The sequence below is a fragment of the Juglans microcarpa x Juglans regia genome, chromosome 4S (assembly GCF_004785595.1).
Source record: "Juglans microcarpa x Juglans regia isolate MS1-56 chromosome 4S, Jm3101_v1.0, whole genome shotgun sequence".
Classification (NCBI taxonomy): Eukaryota; Viridiplantae; Streptophyta; class Magnoliopsida; order Fagales; family Juglandaceae; genus Juglans; species Juglans microcarpa x Juglans regia.
Genome location: NC_054601.1, coordinates 3,654,930 through 3,678,468, shown reverse-complemented (window position 1 = coordinate 3,678,468; position 23,539 = coordinate 3,654,930). Strand labels below are relative to the sequence as shown.

At 35.8% G+C, this 23,539-nt stretch overlaps 4 protein-coding genes across 7 annotated transcripts; 3 read left to right on the top strand and 1 right to left on the bottom strand.

Moving 5' to 3' along the window:
- Positions 1-2,352: 2,352 nt before the first annotated feature.
- LOC121263024 lies at positions 2,353-22,435 on the top strand. 3 transcript variants are annotated; one of them, XR_005940187.1, is made up of 8 exons: positions 2,353-2,590; positions 2,628-2,755; positions 4,011-4,125; positions 4,509-5,186; positions 5,550-5,661; positions 6,155-6,217; positions 6,837-6,882; positions 22,374-22,435. XR_005940187.1 is itself a non-coding variant. In XM_041165792.1 (6 exons), the coding sequence occupies exons 2-6, from the start codon at positions 2,673-2,675 to the stop codon at positions 6,869-6,871; spliced, it is 1,023 nt and encodes a 340-aa protein (XP_041021726.1). In that variant the 5' UTR covers positions 2,353-2,590; positions 2,630-2,672; the 3' UTR covers positions 6,872-6,882. The 3 variants fall into 3 exon arrangements, 2 of the variants coding, with proteins under 2 accessions (XP_041021726.1, XP_041021725.1); XM_041165792.1 differs by lacking the exons at positions 6,155-6,217; positions 22,374-22,435 and having other exon boundaries at positions 2,630-2,755; XM_041165791.1 differs by lacking the exons at positions 6,155-6,217; positions 22,374-22,435 and having other exon boundaries at positions 2,627-2,755.
- Positions 10,935-12,574, top strand: LOC121263057 (DNA repair protein XRCC3 homolog). The gene has a single exon (XM_041165838.1). The coding sequence runs from the start codon at positions 11,065-11,067 to the stop codon at positions 11,971-11,973; it is 909 nt and encodes a 302-aa protein (XP_041021772.1). The 5' UTR covers positions 10,935-11,064; the 3' UTR covers positions 11,974-12,574.
- LOC121263062 lies at positions 14,581-15,737 on the bottom strand. Its single transcript, XM_041165846.1, has one exon. The coding sequence runs from the start codon at positions 15,683-15,685 to the stop codon at positions 14,798-14,800; it is 888 nt and encodes a 295-aa protein (XP_041021780.1). The 5' UTR covers positions 15,686-15,737; the 3' UTR covers positions 14,581-14,797.
- On the top strand, positions 16,621-21,545 carry LOC121263104 ((DL)-glycerol-3-phosphatase 2). Of its 2 annotated transcripts, none has more exons than XM_041165897.1 (6): positions 16,621-16,886; positions 17,780-18,004; positions 20,211-20,271; positions 20,449-20,596; positions 20,749-20,828; positions 21,230-21,545. In XM_041165897.1, exons 1-6 carry the CDS (start codon positions 16,808-16,810, stop codon positions 21,360-21,362), a joined length of 726 nt encoding a protein of 241 aa, XP_041021831.1. In that variant the 5' UTR covers positions 16,621-16,807; the 3' UTR covers positions 21,363-21,545. The 2 variants fall into 2 exon arrangements, with proteins under 2 accessions (XP_041021831.1, XP_041021832.1); XM_041165898.1 differs by lacking the exon at positions 16,621-16,886 and adding an exon at positions 16,957-17,200.
- Positions 22,436-23,539: the final 1,104 nt, after the last annotated feature.

The window sequence follows — 23,539 nt, the reverse complement described above, 5'->3', positions numbered from 1 at the left end:
ACCGTCCGATTTATACAACTCGTTCCAAAACCACTGCTCCACCTTTCAGAGTTCGATGTTCTTTGGATGTTAACTTTGCATGATCCATTGTCTACATACATCCCACTACATCACATCACATGGTCTTACTCAATTTTGAGTGTCATTGTACCTACATTTTTTTTTTTTTTTTTTTTGTGATAGGAAACTCATAAATGCAAGAGAGAGGGAATAAAAAAAAATTATATTTCAATCCTTGTAGGATGATAGATATAAAGGGAAGTACATTTTATAATTTTGGGAATTAGAGGTAAGTAATTCAAGTCAAAATGAGTAACCCAATCATGCACATCACCATCCATACTAACCAACAAACGCCACGATCCCTTTTTTCGGATCAATGCAAAGATTTTTATTCCGACGGTTCGCCACTGAGGTTTACCGTGTCCGACAAACCATAAACAGCCTTGTCTTTGAAAGCTCAAGCTCTCCCAAGTTCCAACAGTTCTTACTCCAAAAGGGCCGTACTCTCACTCCTAAATTGAGAAGGACAATTTCAATGCTGCCAGTGCCAGCTCTCTTGTAGTTCTTCTATCTTTCGGTATACACTGCACAATTTCACTACAAAATGTAGAAAATCTAATCTTTTAGCCATTCTTTGCAGAAAATATTGCCAACTGAGAATCCAATCTCTCTCTGGTTCCATCTTTTAGCCATAGAAAAAGCATAAAAACTGACTCTTTGCTTCAATGACTGAGAGAAAATCTTGGAAAGCATATAGCATGGATAAAGGCTGCCATTGAAGGAGATTGATCACTATTTTGTCAAAATCTAAGAAAGGTCAGAATCTTAGACCAAAAAGCTGGTTTAAAGACCAAGTGATGCCTCCAATTTTCATCACTCATTCTCTCCAGTCAAAGATTGGATTCTTAGACCAACTAACAAAAGTGAGCATATATGTATATATATATATCCTAATCAAATTATTATTTTTATTTTTTATTTATTTTTGCATGAGTTGTGTTGCAATTCTAAGCATATTTTCGAGCACGTACGCTTTAAGCAAGAATTTTTCTCATGGGAAGACATTTCGTTGCAAACCCAATATGAACAGGGCCATATTTAGACAAATCTGAACCGTCAAAACCATGTCAAATGAAAAATGATCGAAGAGAATAACCAACTATTTTGTTAAATTAAATCTCTATAATTATCTCTCAGTGCATGTCTCAAGTTTTTTTTTTTATTTTTTTGTAATGTCTTGCCTCATCCGATATCCTCACCTTAGGCTTGATTGAAAAAGATAGGCCCAACAAGCATAGCCTAGAGCAGAGAAAAAAAGCCCAATACGCAAAGAGTCTTTCAGGTTGTTCACGGTTCAGGCCTGCCCAAGCCCCAGCCCATTTCATCACCCCAATGAAACTACTGCTCTCTTCTCTCTAGTCTCTAGTACTCTCGGCTCTCAAGCAAACCAAGAAAAAAAAAATGAAAAACTCTGAGCACTATGTTCCGTCGGTTCTTGGACTGTAATTTCAATTCCAACTTGTTGCTTTCTTTGATGCTCTGATTGGTTGCAGGAAAATTGTCTGGAAGTCAGTGAAAATACCTAATTTTATTTTCTGAAATCTTACCTTAATTTTTTTGAGAATTAAGAAGAGCTGGGAACACCATTTGATTTCTCTATACTCTATAGTATCATTATTATTGCTTTTTTCGCCGAACAATTTCCATTCCTCAAAAAAATAAAATAAAATAAAAAATCCGTTTGAATGGTTGATTTGTTTTATTTTTCTTTTTTAAAGTAGTGAATGAGAAGCGTGTCATCATTGCAACAAAACACCAACCCGTGAAAAACAACAAACAAATGATCCAACGTTACACGACTTATTATTAAAAAACTCAACGGGCATGACAGCTCGTTTCTTAAGAATCCCATAATTGGATCCGGTCTGGTTTATTTTCACAGTCTCAATTTAAAAATTAAATAAAATATTATTATAAAATATTTTTTTAATATTATTTTTATTTAAATATTTTAAAAAGTTAAATTATTTATTTTATTTTGTATAAAATTTTAAAAAAATTATAATGATTAGATGAGATAGTTAAAATGAGTTATGAAAATAAACTAGATGCAATTTGTGTTTTTAAAAAAATATATTTAAATATTTAAAAAAATAAATCAATTCATTAATAATAGTTTTTTAAAACATTTAAAAAAAATAAAATACAATAACGATTAAATCCAAAGATAAACTCAAGAGTAGCATTTTCTTAAAAATAATATGTTCATAATATAATATAAAAAATTGTAATACTACGTGTATATCCTATTAATTTTAGAACAGTTAAAAAAAGGGAGATGCAATAAAACAAAGAACTGAGAGGGAGAAAACGGAATCGCTTCTCTACCTCCCCCTCTCATTGTAAGCTTTCTTTCTCTCTCCACCTTCTTTGCTTCAACTTAGCACAGAAGAGAGAGAACTAGGAAGTAAGACGCTTGTCCAATCTATCTGTTCGGCCACCATATATTCATGTTAGCAATCTGTGAACCTCTCTTTTCCTTTGTGCACGGTCGGGTTTGAGTTTGCTCCCATAATTTTTGTTGCTATTTTTTTATCTTCTTCTTTTTTTTTTTTTTTTTTTTTTTTTTTTTTTTTTTTTTGTGGTTGGTGGTGCCGTTATTGTTGAAGATGATGGTTGCAAACATCTTCGATCTGTGGCAAAAGGACGCCTTCTTTTCTGCCGCCGAGGAGGTTCAAGAATCTGCTGATGTGTATGTTTCTCCATTCATTGAAAGTCCGCTACCTGAATTCAAGGAATTCTGTGTCAAATTCTTCGCTTTGTGGGTTTTGGTGATGTGAGAGTATGATGATTTGTCTGTTAAATTTTTAATTTTGAAAGGTTCGGTGATATAAGTATCGAACTTCGCAATAAGCGTTTGAAGGATTTGTATTTGAGCTCTCCGTAGTGTGGAGTTGGGTGATTTCAATGTGGATTACTGTGGGTTTTATTGCAAGGCTTGGAATGATTTCATTGCAAATAATGTTTCAGAAATTGCATTAATTTCTTGTAGCTTTTTCATTGATTTTGAAGTTGTCTCTGTATTAGTTAGTTGGAGGATGGTGGACCTGGTGGTCTCGGGTTATCTACGTCCATTTATTTCTCTTTTTGGTTTTGCTCACGCGGTATGGTCCGTTTCTGTATGAGTTTCCTTTTATATTTCTCGAATGGCGAGGTTGCCTCTGTAACTAATATTTTCATGTTATAGTTAGTTTTATCCATTTGCATTTTGTATAATAGTTTTGATCTAGTATGCTTTAGGACGAAGCACCTCGTTGGGATTGGAATAACGATTTAATATTAGTAGTTGCAATAAAAATTGCACGACATGGTTTCCCATCTTTCATTGTTCACTCAAAAGTCTGGACAGGAAGACAGTTGCAAGCTGTCATGATATATCAAGAGGTTCAGAAATACTTTTCAATACTCTTTTCGGACTGTCGAGTTTCCAAATCATCTAAAAACACAGTTCTTTACGGCATTCGATATCGCACCTTTCATGCCTGTTTTTAGAGCCTATTGTAGGGAGCAGTATTGTGGACACACCCCGACAGTCCCTCCTTCATGATGACGTTCCCGCGACTCGAGCCTATAACCTTTGGCTCTGACACCACTTGTTGGATGGTTGGGTTGCCAATCCACCAAAAACCAATTGGTGTTAGGGAAGGTTCATTCAAGTATTTTATGACGTTCAATATGCACCCCACGACTGTTTTTAGAGGAGTCGCAGGGAGCAGTATTGTAAACACTTCCCAACAAATAAAATATTATCTTCCTTCACTATAAAATTCATTATTAAGTGGGTTATTTAGCACCATTGGCCTTATTAACTTTCCTAATGATGAAGAGGTGCCTAATCCTTTCAGTGGAATGTATTGCATTTAGTGTGTTTGTTTGATTTATGTAGTTTTGGTTGTACAGTTGACATTTGTGTTATATACATATTTTTCCCTTGTTCGTCTTTCCAGAATGGAATCAGCATACAGGACATGGGTAAGAGAGAGGCGAGAAATGCTATCACCAGAGGATTCGGATAAACTCTGTACAGAGTTGCAAACTGCTTTAGGTACTTCCAAATGGCAGGTACATTACTTTTCTTGTTTCTCTAATTTCTGCATTCCACCTATTCCCTTCTCTTTAATTTACTTTATTTTTGTTAGTTCAATAGGTGTGCAAAGTACGATGTAATTCTTGTATTACCTGTAGTATGGTTTCTGGAGGATAAAGGATCACTCAACTTAAGCCAATGTTGACTCTTTTATTTTCTAAGATCAGTTTTATGCTTTCATGGGTTTCAGTCATCGTAAATTTGTGATACTTATCATGCAAAACACGTCTGGTTTCTTGTTCTACTTGTTCTCACAAATCGAATTGCATTTAGAAACCTAGTTTTGGTGTTTGCCTCTGAATCCCTTAAGCTGGTCATTCCTTGATCCTGCACTATTGGATTTCTTTTTTTGTATTAGTTAGAAGAATTTGAGAGGGCTGTCAGGTTGAGCTATGGGCTTCGTGGTGATGACAATACAACAGCGAGGCATAGACAATTTATTGCTGTCATCCAAGACCAAATATCACGTGTTGAAGCATCATTAAAGGAATATTTTAATGAGGAAGGAAAGACCTTTCAATGGGTGAATCTGGATGAAAATGAACGTGATGAGTTAGCCACGTTTCTCTCCGGCACCTCCCAAAGCTTGCAAAGCGCAATTGATGAATGTCTACAGCACAAACATTCAATGGAAAGCTCTCTTTTGGAGAACCATGCTCAGAGAAAAGATGCAGACCTTAATTTGAATGCTTCCTGTAACAGAGGTTTTTCTGATAGAGGGAAAGGTTCTAGAGATGTTAGAAGTATTAGTAAGGATGGAAATCATGTCACAAAGATAGAAGCAAATCAAATTCATGGAAGGACCGATGATATCATTTTTCAAGCAGATAGAACAACTAATAATGCAAGGAGGACATGGAGTTTGCCAAATTTTGGTGAATTGAAAATCATAATTCCTGATGAAGAAGAACCGATGAACAAACTAATGCCAAGCATTGAGGACACACCTAAAGTAAAAGGCTCCAGATCTGTCTTTTGGAAGCAAAGCGGTAGGAAGTTTCCTCCGGGGCCGGGAGCGGTTAATTTTTTCAGTCAGGTCAGTTGTTAATCATGTATTTGAAAAAGCAAAATGGTAATTTTTTTTTAATGAAAAAAATGTTTGAAAAGAAGAACAACGCTTCTCTTTATTTTAAATTCTGTCATCTTCAATCATTCTTATTAATGTCACTTTTAAGTGGTTTGTGTCAGTTATTAAAATAGAATGAAACAATACTTTGAGATAAAAAGAAAGAAAATCAGGGAATATCATACTCTCTCTCTCCTTTTTTGTGCTTGCTGTCAGAATAACTGCATTTTTTTTTTTTTTTTTTTTTTTGTTCTGATACATGCATGGTGATGGTTAAACATGATTTTGTTTGGCTGAATTCTCGTGAAAATTTATAACTTCAATATGTTTCAGCTCTTTGGTTGGGTTGGTGGGTTCCAGAGACAATTGCAAAGTCCACTATACTTATCGCTCCGTTCTTCTGTTCAAGTTACACTTGTTTTGATGCTGACTATTTTTTTTATTGGTAAGCTCTTGATTTGCTTTAAATCTAGTTTTTTTTCTTTTATCAGTATCTAGGTTTTCTTAATCACACTACCACATGCTCAATAAGAATTATATTGTTTGTGTATATGAAATTTTATTCACTCCCTTACCCTACAAAGGATATTTTATCCGCTTCACGCTCCAGCTTCCCCCTGTAAATATGAACTCGGGGATTAGAATACCATGCAGTAGATAGAATTTTTTCGAAGTACCCAACTTATGCCAAGCATGTGTGGGTGCCGGTGTAAAAATATGTTTTTAAGGCTTTTAGGAAGGAAGTAAGACATTCGATCACTCTCTCTCTCTCTCACGCAAATTGGATTTTATCTATATATTTATTTATTTTGTGAAACTGAAACATACGTTAAGTTTAAAGAGTTTATATGTATAAATTTTTGTTAGGATCAATGTTGCTATTTCTTATTTGGAAGCCACCTAAAAACCCATGTTTTGTTATCGTTTTTCTCCTGCAGTACCTTTTGTATTTTATTCAGCTTGATCGAGTGGGATTTTATGACACGCCATCAAGACAATAGGTATTTCTATTGCCTTAGAAACCCTTTTTTATTACAATCCTTTTAGAGGGAGTGGAGCACTAATGTGCAATTATCTAGCATGGATACCTATATGCTTGAAGAAGTGCTACAACCACAGAAATTTACAAGAGTAAATTCACAAATTCGTGTAGTTTCATATGATACATTAAATATACTTTACAATAAAAACAACTTTACAATTTAACGTACCACATCAAATCATGTCAAGTTCTGAATTTACTTTTTGTGAAATCTCTTTATGGCTAAAACATTTCTCGTATAATTATTGTCTCTATGTTGGCTTGTACCTTACAGATGCTACCTGGTACCGGTACCTACTACCTATCTGATACTTGTTAACTGCATTCAAATCTTGGAAATGCATTACTAAACATGTGTCGGGCACCTCAATCCCTTCAAATCCCATTATAAAACCTTTCCAGTTGAAACATTTCTCGGTGGCTTTTGTTTTGAATGAAGGGGCACACTTGAAGTTTCTTGTTGAACAGTACCTTAACATAAGCATACAGAGACATAATTTATCACAATTCTCTATTTCTCAAGAATGAAATAGAGCTAAGGTCACTGTTAATATGTATTGCTGTGTGTTTATCTGCAGGCATTGAAGCTGTTAATAAAGCAAGGGAAGTTTGAAAGGCCGGTGCTTGCGACTAAACATCATCCCAACATGTATGTCATAATGGAGTGAGCAAAACCACCTCGTTGAATTGCAAGAAGCAAAACAGGCAACAGGAATCGGGCACATTTTTATATTTATAGACAACTCAAAATGTAAATACACTTATGTTGTCTTCAAATGGAAACTACCAAGAATATATGCAGCATAGACAATCGAGTCGGAATAAGCTCTCGACTTTAAACATGGTTGCTTGTCAAGAACTCATCCTTATACGTGGTTGCATCGAATGTTTTCTCATCTCTTCAATTACTTGTCAACGCTAAAAAAAATTTCTTTTTTTTTTTTTTGTTCAGATTGATTTTGGGCATCACAAAATTGCTAACAGATAATTTAGAACCATGCAAAGAAGAGTAATGCTTCTCTTTATTTAAACGAGGCTATAATCCGTGCAATGCGCGGATTGTTCTATATGAGTGACGTGTTCTCAAATGTGCTTCCAGGTGGAGAGTGTCAAGTTGTATCAGGATAAGTCTAGGATCGTATTCTACGTAGACAAATGTTTATCAAAGTATTTGTAAAAATTAATTGGAAAGTATGATGATATATGAAAGTTTGAAGAAGTAAAATTCATTTTTTAAAAAAAAAAAAAAAACAATGAGCAAAATGGATATTAATATATTCACAAAGAAAGATTTAATGAAAACGGAATATATGATTGTGGTTTGAGGATCTCGGGTTTGTAAGGGTCTGTTGTGCCTTATGTCAACATCAGAACAAGAATAAGAGCAAGAGGATATCCAACTTACTATTTTCAAAATTTGGTCTCAAACAAAGCAAGGTATGAAATTCGAAATCTATAGAAATCTAACAAATAATGTAGATATAAGAAAGCTTTTGCCGATAAGACAATAAAATGCTCAAAAGAAAATAAATCCTAAACTGCGAGAATCGCGTCTGAACCAATGCAGGAAAATAAAAATAAAAAACTAGCTAACCCCTTCACCCGAAAATCCCTCTTCCTTTTATACTCGGAATCTTCTCTCCTTCTCTCTCTCTCCTTGCTACGGATCGCAGCTTTCCATCGTAACGGCCTCTCTTCGTAGTCCCCAGGCTTCGGTTCCAGAAAAATCGCATAAAATTGCCTCAAGTTAGCTTGCTGTCGGGTCTTCAATTAAATCACGGTTTGCCCCTTCTGAATTCTTCATGGGTTAAGCTTCTAACCTTCACAGAATAGTCATGTATGGGGTTCAATTTTGTGACGTGGGCTGCTTTCTTTTTATTTCGTCTTTGGACAGCACTTGTGGGCTTGCATTACCATCATGTCGGCCTCTAATACCTCTATTATTGAATGCATTTAATCTCTTGCCAATTGCCTTCTTTTTCTTCACAGATTTTGTACAGATGTAGGCCTTGGTTACAAGCTTCAATTGGCTTCACTCCCGTAATGGCCAAGATTCAATTGTAAGTTCACTTAAATGTTTAGTCAACCCCACAACAAAATGCATCTATATTTAATAAGAGGTAAAATATTATTTCACATGCTAAACAAAGTCAATTCACATTATTTAATTAATACTCTTATTTTAACACATAAATCTATTTTAACCCCAAGATATTTAAGAGTATTAAGACCACATAATTGATCATTTATCAATGAGGGAAAGAGATTTAGAGAGAGATCGGGTTTTATAGTAGATAAATTCAAAACAGTTTATAGAGCGGTTTATTTGAAGAAACAATATAAAAGTTGAAATAGTACCTTTATGTGAAGACTTGAATCGGTTTATATCTTTATATGTAAGAAATAAAATAAAACTTAAAAGTTACAATAATTCATAATAAAACATTGTTTTTAAAAGGGTTACCGCTCCATAAACATAACACTTCAAGTTTAATGGGTAAAATGCATACTTTTATAGGTAGAATATCACATCAGAGTCATATGACTCTGCTTAAAATATAAAATAATATAAATGTTAAATTAGTACTTTTGGGTGGAGTCTTGAATCGGTTTATATTTTTATATGTAAGAGAATAAATTAAACTTAAAAGTTATAATAGTTTATAATGAAACATTATTTTTAAAAGGTTTACCGCTTTATAAACATAACACTTTAAATTTAATGTGTAAAATATATACTTTTATGGGTAAAATGTCATGTCAAAATTATATGAATCCACTTTTATATATAGCGATAGATTCTATCTATCATTCTTATTAATGCGTTACTTTTAGTAAAAAAAGAATTAAATGTCAGTAATTGTGAAATAATAATGAATTAGAAATAATTCAAAATATGTTATAAAATAAGTACGATCAGAGACAATAAAGTTTTGGAAGAAAGAATAATATTTCTAGGAAAAATGAGTGGAATATGGTAGTTCAAGCTCAAGCGAGCAACCCACTAAAGTTGGAACATTAAGAGCATTGGCAATGTGCCAAGTCTAAAATTTGACTAGAGTCAGTTTTGGCTATAGTATTAATTTTTGACTAGTTGAGTCTACATTGGATTAGTTATCTTAAAGTGAAAATAATAATATAATATTATATTTTTTAATTTTTTTAATTTTATATTTTACAAATACACTTCATATATTAATTAATAATTTATATTTTACTTCAAATTATTGTTTCCTCAACTTATTTCTTATGCAATGTGCCTAAAATTACAAGTGTAATCAAAAGGAAATCAAAAGACAAAAGGAATTGAGACAAAACTCTATTCTCATTCATCAGAAGGAATCAAAAATACAAATGCATACCTACTAAAATTCAAACCATCTGATTTGTCCACTACACTAAAATTCAGACCTACTAAAAATACTAAGAATGACACTATAACAGAAATATATTTACAAGCAACAAGCCAAAACTGAGTCCACAGTCCACAAGTAAATACCAACACATTCCTTTTAGGCACCAACACAGTCCACAATTCAACATATATAAAATGAACATTAATATTAAGCAAGACAGTCCACAAATAAATACAAACACATTCCACATACATAAAAGGGCAGCTAGATACCATAAAGTAGCATGGCACAACTATAAAGTGTTAGCTAAATCATGGAAACTAAAACAACTATAGTATGCATATGAATAATCTAATGGGCAGCTAAACAGCGACCTCAGTAATTGCAAGAAGAGGATTTGCAAACAAACCTGCTATAGTACTTGTTTTTCATGGCACAACTATAGTACTTGTTTTTCATCTGTATTTTCAAACAAACCAACCACAACTTACAGAATATTTTCTTTACAAGAGTCAATTAGAAGATGAACAACTAATCAAACTTCTGCTTTACTAACTCAGTGAACTCTTCAACTAAACCAAATATGCATAATCTAGATCTTTAACATGAAACTTACGTGCATCAACAAGTAGATATTTGGAAAAATGTAGACAACGGAAAACTTTTTCAATTGGTTTTCGATCAATTGTTCAACTTTTTCAAGACAAGGGAAAACAAAACAATAAAAGAATAAATTTCACATCATATGAGAGTGTAAATCGAAACCCATGTAAGAAATCCATATAAATCGAATCCCAAATTGGAAATCAATTTGTAAGAAATATCCAAATAGTGATTTTGTTGTGAAATATTTGGGGAGGAAATGCACAGGTCTCTTGTGGGTTGGAAGACGACGGCGTGGTCGATTTATGGGCTGGAAGACCACGGCGTGGACGTTGTGTGAGCTGGAAGGCGATGACATGGTCGATTTGTGGGCTGAAAGACGACGGCGTGGACAATCCATGGAGAGAAGAGGGCGTGAACAATCGAAGAAGACCCATATGTCTCTGTGTTTCGCACATTTCGGGATGAAGAAAAAGAAAAACGAGAGAAATGAGATGAAGAAAGAGAAAGAACGAGAGAAAGAGAGAACGCAGATGAAATAATTAAAAATTATTTTCAATGATGAACAGTACCTCACCAAATATAAAGAGGAGCTAAGATATACTGTAACAGATATGTTAAACTTCCGGAATTTAACTAAGCCATTGCAGATATTTTTTCTCCTATTTGCTTTCAATTTAGACTTACATTGGTCCATTGCCAATGCTCTAAGCCTAGCCAAGCTCATCAGCGTTCGAATTTGAAGTTTTGAACCCATTTGGCGCCTTCTCCCCATTTGTACGGCCGATACAGTGGCACGTCTCTGTGTTTCGAGTCGTTCTTCCCAGGTCCATCGTCCCAAATTAACATGACCCCAGAGAATCTCCTCCTCCGTCCTCTCATCACCCAGAAATGTACACTTGGCTGCCCCGTCCTCGACCGCTGTCTCGGTGGCGGCATTCCCTGCAATTCAATAACCGAGCTCGTCGCCGAGAGCGGTTGCGGCAAGACCCAGCTATGCCTCCAGTTGGCTCTCACCGCCCAGCTCCCGATCTCCCTTGGCGGTCTCTCTGCCTCCTCTATGTACATCCACACCGAATTCCCTTTCCCCTCTCGCCGCCTGCACCAACTCTCTCTCGCCTTCCGCTCTTCCCACCCTCCGATTTTCGGCGGTGATCCCTGTGATTATATATTTGTTCAGGGCGTGCATTCTGCGGACCAACTGCTCGGTATAATGGCAAAGATGGAACAGTTTGTAGAAAACTCGAGAACCCAGTTGCCGGTTAGGCTTATTGTGATCGACTCCATAGCTGCGCTCTTTCGTTCCGAGTTTGATAACACCCCGGTTGAGCTTAAGCGGAGGTCGTCGCTTTTTTTCAAGATTTCCGGGAAATTGAAGTCCTTGGCGAAGAGGTTTGGCTTGGCGGTTGTGGTGACGAACCAAGTGGTGGATCTGGTTGAGCCCGAGGGGATTAATGGGTTGAGGATTGGGAATCTGGCATCTTTGTGTTCGTCGGGAAGACGAGTATGTCCCGCTTTGGGACTAGCGTGGGCGAACTGTGTGAATTCAAGGTTGTTCTTGGCGAGACATGAGGAGGTCGATAAAGAAGAGAATGAGTTGGTGGATGTGAATTTGCAGAGCACACGATCAAGACGGCGACTTCACGTTGTTTTCGCTCCTCATTTGCCCGAGTCTTGTTGTGAGTTTGTGATAACAAGGAAAGGGATTTTTGGAGTTGAGAGGGAGCAAACTGCTGCAAAGAGAAACGAGCCTTAGGTCTAGTTTTTAAGTTTTGGGGTCCTCTCATTTTTTGGGTGCAGCAGTAGCAGAAATTCGAGCGGCCTGGAATTAGAGCAACTTTTCATCATCTCATTTCCTTCAGAATATCCCAGATCCAGTATCCCAACGGCAGACTCAACATATCTCACATTTGCATGAACAGGACAATCGGAATCGCTTTGGGTCCTTCTTCACAATATTCTGATCAGCCCTCTCCCTCCAACCTACCAACGGATTCAACATTTTGATCCTGACCCGTGAGTGGTTCCCACCCGCTCGTGCCCTCATTGCCTTCGCCGCCTCCCAACAGAACAGCCATCCCTCCGCTGCTTCATCCCTCAATGCATATGCCAACTCAGTACCCGCCTCTCCCTGCAACAACCCCCTTGCCGCCTTGAGCACTCGAGTGTTACTACTGCTTTCTTAGAAGATGTGGGAGGAGTGATATATTTAGTTATAATCACTTTGTGTTATGAAGATGTTGAGACAATTTTATTTGATTGTGAGCATCTGAAGGCGCGAGACTTTGGTTTGGCATGCAAGGTTGTGCATTATTGTTCACTTATGTGCAGGTCTAGAAATTGTCTGCATAATTCTACTACTGCTTTCTTTTCTTTTTATGGGATTGAAGAATTGGATAAGCACGCCATATTCAATTTGGGGTTGATGCAAAATTGCAAATTGGAAATGGAGATGGTTGGATTTCTTTCATTTCTATGGGAACGTTTGTTGCAAGTTGTTCAACTTTATCTAGAACCAAAATTGTCGGAGTTGGTAATCCATGGATGACTAGTAAACCGGAAACTCACTGCAAATAGAGTTGTGGTCAGTCATTTATCAGCGAACAGGTATGTAATTGTGTCGTTAATTAGTACCAGAATGGTCTCTAAAAATATGAAATGAACACCAAAATTAAAACGATAACAGTTAAGGTTCAAGGGGCAGTAGTACTGCACAGTTCCATTCGCTTTCATGTTGTATTTTGCTTCAACACGATCTGTTCTTTCCACAAATACATGCATGACCACTGTATATTGCCAGCACTATCGTCGGTGACAGCATAATGTCGATCTAAATGATTAAATACATACAGCAGCACTGATAATTTTTTGCTTCGTACGCCATAAGGTATGGGATTGGCATTGATGCCACAAAACTTTTAGTTGAAAAAAGGCCCAAAAACTATCATAATTTGGCTTTTGTCATGCTCAAGAAAGCTGCAAACAAGGAATGATAAAAGAGTAGACAATACACCCACCCGATAGTAAAAGACTAAAGTTCTATATATGTGTGCATTGCATACAAAATATATAGCGAGTGTTACATAATTACACATAACCATGCATGCTACATAGGTGCTTCCAAAACAGTGGCTCTGCACTCAAGATAGTCACTGACAATTACTCCCGGCCCCTCATCATAGTCGAAATTGAGTAAAGGGATGAAAAAGAAGTAGCCTGCGCATCACTCATCTTCCGTGACAGATGAATATATGATCACAATGGTCGTAGTGTCTTTACCATTAGGCCCTCATTTTCTTTTCTTTTTTTTGTCTTTTGTTTTTCTGTCTTGATCTTGTAGCATATGTGGACTTTGAGCAGTTATTTAATTTCTAAATGTGTCCCATATATGTGGAATGGTTATTGGGATAAGTCTTTGAAAGGGATAAATTGATATTTTAGCAGTCGATCGAAAGACATCATCGCTACTTATATCATTTATATCTTTGGTTGTCCAAATCTTAAGTTTACACAAACATTACAAGTATTCCTTTTAATTGGAAATATTTCCATAAATTATATATTTCGATCCCAAACAGGATGTGTTGTCATTCACGTGGTCGGTCATGTCACACAAATTTATCATACATTTTAGTCACATTAGATACAGTCTCAGGATGTATAAGTTTTGAACACCCTTTTTGAAAAAAATAGTGTCTACTATTAAAAAATAATTTTTTCATGTGAGTCTCATATTTATTTAGATTTTTTAAATGAAATACACGAAATTCACATTCTAAGTCTCAGGATATACAAGTTCCGAACATCCTTTTTGAAAAAAATAGTGTCTACTATTAAAAAATAATTTTTTCATGTGCGTCTCATATTTATCTAAATTTTTTAAATGAAATATACGAAATTCACATTCAAAAACTGAAAATATCCTTTTTTTTTTGCTAAAGAATGTATATAGCAAATGGTTATTCCCATCAAGAGTTCTTCAACGCAAGAAGTGGCATGTTAACACTCCTTAGAAGCTCTTAACCTAGAAAAGAATATGCAACAATATAGCGATCCTATTATTATTTCGAATTAATTATTGGTGCAGAATCATCACTTCTTTCACTAGACACTCAATAGCTGAGTATTAATCAAAATAACTTATATGTTTTAAATAAAGTGTATTATTGTAAAATAATTTATAAAAGTAACATTATTTTACATAAATATCTTCATTATTTTAAAATATGATGGTAAAAAATGTTGTAAAAAGAATTGTATTTAATCTTCTTTAAATATATAATTAAAGAAAAATTTGAGACCCAATATTTAAAATTTAAATGGATCACAAAATAAATGAAGAAGAATTATGATTTTTGTTTTCATAATGTCAGGGTCGGGATTCTCGTGATTTTCATTCATTTCTATGCCCCACCACCAAACAACCATGGTCCGGCATTGTACAAGATTGTTCCTTCTACGTGAAGTCATAATTGTAGTAGAGACAATTCCAACTTTTCTATTTTACCAAAATACCTACACATCACATCCGTGGCAAAACGATAAGCTGTATCTAGCAAGGGGTAAACTTGTCACGAAAATCACACATGGGGAAAGCAAAACGACGCCGTTACTGCCACACTGGAATGGTCCTTGCAGCTCAATGCTCTGAGCAACCTCCAGAACCCCTTACTGGAGCTCCGGCGCACTGGCAGCTTCCCGTGAACGTCACGCGGAGCCGGAAAAAGCGTCGAAGGACGATTCCTCCGAACCTGCCGGTTCTTCATATCACCAAGCTCCATCTCAGGCGGAAACTTCACCATTCCAAACATCAAGAAGTACCACCGAGGCTTTGCCGCCGTTTTAAGAGCCGTATCGGACCTTCCCAGGCTCTTTACAGATATATTCCGTTCTACTTCAGGCGTTGGAGATATCATGGAGTGTGATCTTCGGTGGAGCTTCCTATAATCCAAAGCGTGACTGTTCCTCGTCATGAGTTTACTAGTGCTACTACTGCTGTTGGAACGAGTTATGGGGCAATGTAGCTTGGACAATGGCTGGCAATATCGTCGGCGGAAATGGGTTTGTTTTATATAGTTTCTTTCCGTGGTTGATATTTTGGGGGTTTGACGAGTAGTGGGAGGGGACTGTTCTTTGAAGGGTATGAGTTTGCCGCAGAAGAAGATGTCGTCGGCTGGACACATGTCGGAGCTGAGGTCGCTGAAAAACTCGAAGAAATCGGCCGGGGGCTCAGAGTGCGATCGTGGAGAGTGGTTGGTGAAGCGTTTGGAATCATTTTCGGTGTTGTTGTCGTCGCCCCTGCCGTTTTTGGGATTGAGTGGAAGGTCGCAAAGAGAGAGCCTCTGATCTTCTGTTGCTGCTGCTTCTTCTTCTTCTTCTTCTTCTTCTTCTTCTTGTGGGTTCGGACGGTAAGGATTTCGAGGATTCTCTCTCATATTATGATGAGAGGGAGCATCAGATGGAACCATAGATCAAGAATATCGTAGGGGAGCCTTCTAGTCTCGACACTGGAAACGGATCATTATGTGTGTATATATAATTCAATACATGGGAGGGAGGGAGGGAGAGAGAGGTCTGTCGCATTGGTCATAAACGTAATTCACTAGGAGAATGTTATTTTGTAGGAGTATGCCACTTAAACCATACGGCTTGACTGTTCGGTTTATTTTTTTTGTTTTTTTTTAACAAATTATGGCGAAAGTAATTTTAAATGTACTGATATATTTTTTATTTTTTAAAAATATTTAAAGATATTAAAAAAATAATTTATTTTTATAATTGACGATAACACGGAACAGTGCTGCTCTGGCCGCACCGCTCTATTTTGTATACACTACCATCTTATCTCCATGTACTGATATATAACCTTTCAAATATTTTATAAAAAAATTATTTTTAAAATAGATGAATAGTAGTTATAAAAAATTCACAAATATTTTGATGATTATTGATTGAATGATACAATTCTTACATACCAAAAAATATTTTATAAGTTAGGTAAGGACGCAAAGATGCCACAAGAAAGCAAAGAGACCTTAAATTGCAGCCACCCAGATTCCGCTGGCTTAAATCTGAAACCTTCTGGGCATTTATTATATAGAATAAAATATTATTAGATTATTATTTTTTAATATTATTATTTTAAAATTTTAAATTATTTATTATATTTTTTGTAAAAATTTTAAAAATATATAATAATAAAATGAGATGAAATTATTCTGAATTCAAATTAATTTTTTTCAATTTTTAGTGTGATGAGTATTTTCTTTGACTTATTTATTAAGAATAAGGTTAGATTTATATAAAGATATTATAAAAATAAAATTTATAAAATATCGTAATATTATTATTATAAACTATTAAAATTCTTTTTTTAAATATATAAGATTAAATCTAACGGTTTACATCAACCCAAATTAACCTTTTCCATTTCTTCAAAGATTTCAGTCCGAGTACAGCCGTTAACACTGCGCAACAACTAAATTCGCCAGATCCTACAATCCCAGGATGTTTCCAGCATAACATTCAGCAGATTTATCCAAAACCATCGATCCCCTGCGCAAACCCCATAAACCCAGACACATTTCTCAATGGCCAATCCCTCTGGAAGTGTTCCAGGCAAAGGACCCATCACTCATGTCATCTTCGACATGGACGGTCTCCTTCTCGGTAACTTTATCAAACCTTTATACTTTATTTCTCTCTTCCTTCTAAATTGTACACCTCTCTCTCATTTTCTCCCCCTCTTCTTTGAGTGGTTGAGTTCATATTTTAGATCTATGTTTGAGCCAATATTCTTAACCGACACAGCTAGATGCGAGTGGTTGTTCTCTGTTTGCCAAACTAGAATTAGTAGGGCTATCCAAATATTCTTTTTTTTTTTTTTTCTTTCCTTCTTTTTTAGTTCTATTCCAAATGAGTGAAATTTCATGCAGGACGGAATCTGCCTTAACATGTCACATAAATGTCTTCTCCTAAATCCGGTAGTTATTGGCACTGTTTGTTGCTTATAAATAGTGTTTATTTTTAAGATTGTGGGTCTTACTCAGAGGTGCTGTAGCCTGTAATCCTTGTTAACGATGTGAATAAGGCGACTAGCTGCCATTTTGGTCCTACCCTGAGTTGTCTTGTCCTTAATATGCAGAAGATCCATGTATAGCTCAAACTTATCATATGGTTGAATTGAGAATTATGTATACCACTTTTTGTCACGTTCTTTAACGTTTACTGAAGAGACATCGGACTTGCACCTAAGGAGCTTTTGCACCAGTAGATGTTTGCTGAGATTGACCAGATTCTTTCAAATATAAACCTAACGTAGTCCTTGTTTTTCTATGTTTGGCCCGAAATTGTCCTTGTGAGTTGAACTATTATGGTAGTGAAACTCTAATATTTGAGAGCCAACCTCGAACTAGAATTTTGACATTCTTGCGATAGTAATTTATCTTTTGTTGTTTTCATTGTTGTTTGTATGATTGAAATGAAATCGATGGGTTGGTGCCTAATATTTGATGCCAAATTTATGAGAAAGAAACTGACATTTGATTTGTATATTGCTGCAGACACTGAGAAGTATTATACTGAAGTTCAGGAAATTATACTTGCTAGATATAATAAATCTTTTGACTGGTCCCTGAAGGCAAAGATGATGGGAAAGAAAGCAATAGAAGCTGCTCGGGTCTTTGTTGAAGAGACTGGGATCAGTGATTCTCTCACTGCTGAGGATTTTCTTGTAGAAAGAGAGGCCATGCTGCAGAAGTTGTTTCCAAATAGCGAGATCATGCCAGGTATTAATCTTTAGAGTATAATAATCTTTAAACGGTTAGAGAAAAAGATTTACATGTTACTTTGGAGTCTCTCGCTTTTCTGCGACTTTTTTTTCTAAAAATATTGCACGAGAGCTTTATGGGCACAGTCTAATGAAAGATTACCATTATTTCCCTTGCGATTCAATCATTTAGGGAACAAAGACAAGAAATTACTTTTTTTTATTTTTTGATAAGTAAACAAATTATATTACTCCAAGAATAGGCCTAGCCCAGTATATACAAAGACAACCCTGACTAAGAGGGTGCAAGAGATATAAGGAAGTCGTGAAGGGTCATGCCGTTGAAATCAACAGCATTGGACCAAGTACATAACGTGTTATAAAAGAAATCTATAAGTTCCTCTAATGATCTCTCCTTGTCCTCAAATGTCCTCGCATTACGTTCCTACCATAGACATCACATGATGCACATCGGAATCATCTTCCATACCGCTGAAATCTTAGGTACCCCTCATATAATTGGCCAGCTGGCCAAGGCTGCTACTACGGTCTCTGGCATAGACAAGAAATTACTAAACAACACTCTGTTGTCTGGCCCAATTTGGGGATATTAATGTGCTATACAAACTTCGAAAACAATAATGCAGGTAACTTTTTCTCAAACCTTTTTTAAGATAGACTTATCTGGAAAATAACTTGTTCTCAGCCAACTACTAGGCCCTAGCCAATGGGAGTATCTTGCATTTTTGGTGGTTTTATTGCATTCCATATTTTGGGATACACCGTTTATAAAAGGCCAACCAGATCATCCTTCCTTGAGACCAGTTGTTCTTGTTGTTAGAACAGCTTCCTAGTAGGACTGAGCATGACCCCTTCGGGTTGGTTGCCAATGCTTTTGACAGTCTAACCCTCGGTGTCAACTACTGGAAATCATCCTTTGAAGTAAACCGTAACACACCTGTAGTCCCATATTAGGTGGGTGTAGTATGATAAAGGTAAATGAGTATTATAAGATGCATAGAATGTTACCCACATTGATTCCTTAGTAGGTGGAACTGAGCTTTATGAGGATTTCAAGGAAATCCAATTGTAATATTGACTAGTTCTTTTGGATTATAAGTCCATATGTGGCTTGGATTTTCATTGGGTCATAACAAATGATATCAAAGTTGAGCTGGTAACACTTTGACTTTGAGACACTCAGTGCAATGTGAGCCATGATGAGGAAATTAGAAAATTAAGTGAAGTGGGAGATGCTAACACCCCGCAAAATTTCGTTTGAAGTATGATAGAGATGAATTGATACCATATTGAGTGGGCAAGGCATAATAGTGAGAGAGATTGTAATGCAAGCCCATATTGGGTCATCACAAATTGTATGGAAAAAATTCGGGCCAAGAGTGTTGGGGCTTGAGTAGGGGAAATTGAAACACTGTACAAAGGGAAAAGTGTTTTTTTTTTTTTTTTTTTTTGATAAGTAAGTTTTTGGTTGTTATAATGATTCCAAAGAACTCTAGTTTTTGGTTGTTATAATGATTCCAAAGAACTCTAGTTGTAATCTTGACTAGTTCTTTTGGAGTACAAGTCCCTGTGTGCGTTGAGCTTTCCTTATGTCTTCACACGAACCAATTGGTTCACGACAACTACACTACATCAACATTGATGACTGTTGATTGTCTGGTCAGATTGATTTGGCTCGGTCCATTTGTGCCCATTGTGTTTCTAGTTAAAAATATTTTTTTGAGCCCATCTACCATAAATATTTTTAACTAGAAACAAAATATACCTGGAAAAAAACTCAATATGGTTCTCCCAATTTCCCCTAGAATCCTTCTCGTCCTTGAATGCCCACGTCATGGCTTTGATGCCACCACTTACCGTGAGGGCTTTGAACAAGAAGGAAGCGGGTATCAATCTGGCTGATAGGTTTAACTTCAAAATTTCAGGACTACTTATCAGAATTATCATAAAAATAATAATAATGACTGCCTGTATGATTTGAGTAGTTAGCTTTAGATTGCAGCATTGACTAGCATCTTTGAACCACTTTTTTCTGTGGGTAAATTTAATACGACCAGCTAAAACAGATCTTCTTAGCCATGAACGTGCTATCTATTTCTCTGGTATATTCTTCCTCGGGTAATTTTCATTCACTTTTAGTCTGAAATCATTGGATATAATACAGTTATCATAGTATTTTTCCTTTCTTTGATTCTCATATATAGGGGCCAGCCGCTTGATCAGACATCTTCATGCAAAAGGAATACCAATTTGCTTGGCAACGGGGTACAGTATACTCATCATTCTCAAATTTAATGTTTTTATTGGTTTTTTTTTTTTTTTTTTTTTCCTTTCAAAATGAGATCTGGACCAGTTCTTTTTGTGGCACATTTTCAATTTATTTATAGAGTTGACACATCTGGAGTTTCAATAGCATCACTTATTTGAAGATGTGCCTTGCAGTTCTCACAGGCGGCATTTTGAATTGAAAACACAAAGACATGGCGAACTTTTTTCATTGATGCATCATGTCGTTCTTGGTGATGATCCAGAAGTTAAACAAGGCAAGCCATCACCAGATATATTCCTTGCTGCTGCCAAGAGATTTAAGGTATACCCATCTTTCAATTTTTATTTTCTGATTTTGATTGTCTACCAGAAATTTTTGTTTGTTTCTGTTTGTTGTTTCCGGTCCTCATAATTTTTCAATTTCTGATGTAAGAATGACACAATCATGGCTCATGACAATTTGTGGTTCCACAGGGTGGCTCAGTAGATCCACAAAAAATTCTGGTGTTTGAAGATGCACCATCTGGAGTTAATGCAGCCAAGAATGCTGGGATGTAAGTGCATTTATCGTATCTTCTTTTTGCTTGTAAAAAAAAATTTGATAATAATATTATAGATATTTCATTTTGTACATAACTTGTGCCAAAGTTGAGGAACATCTTTGAATTTGATTGTTGTTTTAAATTCTCGTCGATAAATAAAGGTATGAAAATGAAACAAACTGCACAATTATTGACTAGGAAACATGGATACTTCAAAAGGGATGAGTTTTCCATATCTGACTTATACCAATTAAAGGTGTATTAAGACTACAACCCCTTGCTGCTGTGATTTTAAAAAACAGCGTATCATAAAATTTATGTTCCAAAAATCAGAAACACAGGTCTTAATTCAACCGCATAGTTTCTTCTTGTTCAATATTGCTAATTTTTCATTACATTCTATGTATATACAGGTCTGTTGTTATGGTTCCAGATCCAAGGCTGGATAGTTCATTCCATGATGCTGCAGACCAGGTTTTGAGCTCGCTACTGGATTTCAGCCCAAATGACTGGGGTTTGCCTCCATTTGAGGTTACTGCAAGCTAAAACTTGGATGTCCATCGACATATATATTGCGCATTTCCGGCAATGATTGCCCGCCCATCTTTAAAACCTTAGGCACACCTTGATTCATATTTTGGGAGAATTTCAATCAACACATAATTTATCATGGGTTGATGATATTCTTGAAAAGTAATATTTAAAGTGGTTTTGATGCTTTGAGATTGATGAAGTACTGTTAGATTATGGTGTATTAGACCGTCATTCCTTGAAAGTACCACTGAAAGCCAAGCGTTTCCAAAATTTTTTGGAAAAACAAGAATTCATTCAAAAATCTGATGTGAGGGATCTCTTGATCTTACAAGTCAAAACAGAGGATTGATTTGAATGATACGAAAGTCAAATACGTGGCACAACTGCTAATTATATCTATCAACTAATTCCCATTAAAAATCATTAATGCACATTAGGAACGTCATAAAATGGGAAGTTGGCGAAAGGACTACTTGGTTGCTCAAAACAACTGCATACGTATACAGGACCTATGACTTGTATTTAAGAATACTGTGCATGCAGTGTACGAAGGGTTATTGGCTTATTGCTAAGATGCCATTCTCTTGTTCAAACTGTATCCAAATAATATGCTATATATACGTGTCATTATATCAAAAACAGCACACCTCTTCCGGCTTGTCTTGTTTAACTGCTTGCCCTTCTAAAGTGTACATGCTATTTCTTTACCTAAATAATAAGTCCTGAATGTATTTGAACTGAAATATCTTTCTACATCATGTTTTCTCTCTACAAAAAAAATTTCCTGATTTTAATTTCATTTCATGCAGTAAAAAACTTGAGAATTGTAGCTGCGCGCACATATACTTACATAATTATTTACGCCATGTTTGGTTGTCAAAATAATCTTAACTCATCTCAAATCAATTATTGATGGAACTCATTAGTTTTTCAACTTTCCATAAAAAAGTTAAACTCGTGATCTTAACCTACTTCATACATTCAAACACATATCTCAACTTATTTACATTCAAACACATATCTTGCGTTTGGATGTTGAACTGAGTTGAATTGAGTTGAGATGATAAAATATTGTTAGAATATTATTTTTTAATATTATTATAATTTTATAATTTGAAAAAGTTGAATTGTTTATTATATTTTGTGTTTGGATTTCAAAAGGTTGTAATGATAAGTTGAGATGGATTTATGTACCAAACGACCCTTAAAACACCACTATTCACATATCACCTCACCATCCAAATGCAACCTAATCAGTTAGTTTGGAAACTGGTGATGTCTCTCTACTAGGACTGTTCATCTGACCCGACCTGATAAATAGTATTTCCGACCCGACAAGCCCCCATTCTGTTTAGCTGTTTCCACTGTTAACCGATTACCCGACCCGATAAACGAAAAAATAGGTATTTCGACCCAGAACATAAAACATTACCTTTAAGTTTCATTGTTCTTTTGTTCGATTTTCTAGACATCCAAACAGTGTTACAAACATATAATCTGGGAGATACAACTCTATACACTCGTTTTTGGGATTCTCTTTTGTGAAGCCCAAAACAGAAAACATTACCTTTAAGTTTCATTGTTCTTTTGTTCGATTTTCTAGTCATCCAAATAGTGTTACAAAAATATAATCTGGAAGATACAACTCTATACACTCATTTTCGGGGTTCTCTTTTGTTACACAACCTTTATTGTACTTTCTTAAGTATTTTGCAGGTATTTTTTTCCACAACCTTTGATTCACAATAGCACAAAATTACGGTGACAGGAAACGTCACAGTTGAGACCCTGATTAAGAAGCTGGTTAAAACAGGGAAACGCGCTGAGATTTAACCAGAAAATACGGTCGGGAAAGAGAATAAGTACGGGAGAGCAAAGAACACCCATGAATAACCAACGGACAAAGCAACGCCCTAAATCATGCAAAGAAGAAAAACTCTAATTTCGAGTCATAGATCCAAACCAAACGGCAATATTTTGTTCTAATAACCAAATGACAAACTCACTAACCTTGATTCTGAGTTGCGATGGAGAGAGTGAGAGTTGCGAGAGTCAGCTACAATAGAGAGAGTGAGCTGCGAGAGAGAGAGTGAGGCTGCGAGGAGGAGAACGGCTGCTGTGAACCTACAACTCTGCGAGGGAGAGAATGAGTGTCGAGCGGGAGAAATGAGAGGAGCGCTGAGAGTCTC

Coding starts and splice junctions, on each gene's coding strand:
- LOC121263104 (XM_041165897.1), top strand. CDS start 16,808: ATGGCCAATCCCTCTGGAAGTGTTCCAGGCAAAGGACCCATCACTCAT. Junction 20,272..20,448: donor CCAATTTGCTTGGCAACGGG/GTACAGTATACT, acceptor TGTGCCTTGCAG/TTCTCACAGGCGGCATTTTG. Junction 20,597..20,748: donor CTGCTGCCAAGAGATTTAAG/GTATACCCATCT, acceptor GTGGTTCCACAG/GGTGGCTCAGTAGATCCACA.
- LOC121263062 (XM_041165846.1), bottom strand. CDS start 15,685: ATGGTTCCATCTGATGCTCCCTCTCATCATAATATGAGAGAGAATCCT.
- LOC121263057 (XM_041165838.1), top strand. CDS start 11,065: ATGACCCCAGAGAATCTCCTCCTCCGTCCTCTCATCACCCAGAAATGT.
- LOC121263024 (XM_041165792.1), top strand. CDS start 2,673: ATGATGGTTGCAAACATCTTCGATCTGTGGCAAAAGGACGCCTTCTTT. Junction 2,756..4,010: donor GTTCAAGAATCTGCTGATGT/GTATGTTTCTCC, acceptor TCGTCTTTCCAG/AATGGAATCAGCATACAGGA. Junction 5,187..5,549: donor CGGTTAATTTTTTCAGTCAG/GTCAGTTGTTAA, acceptor AATATGTTTCAG/CTCTTTGGTTGGGTTGGTGG.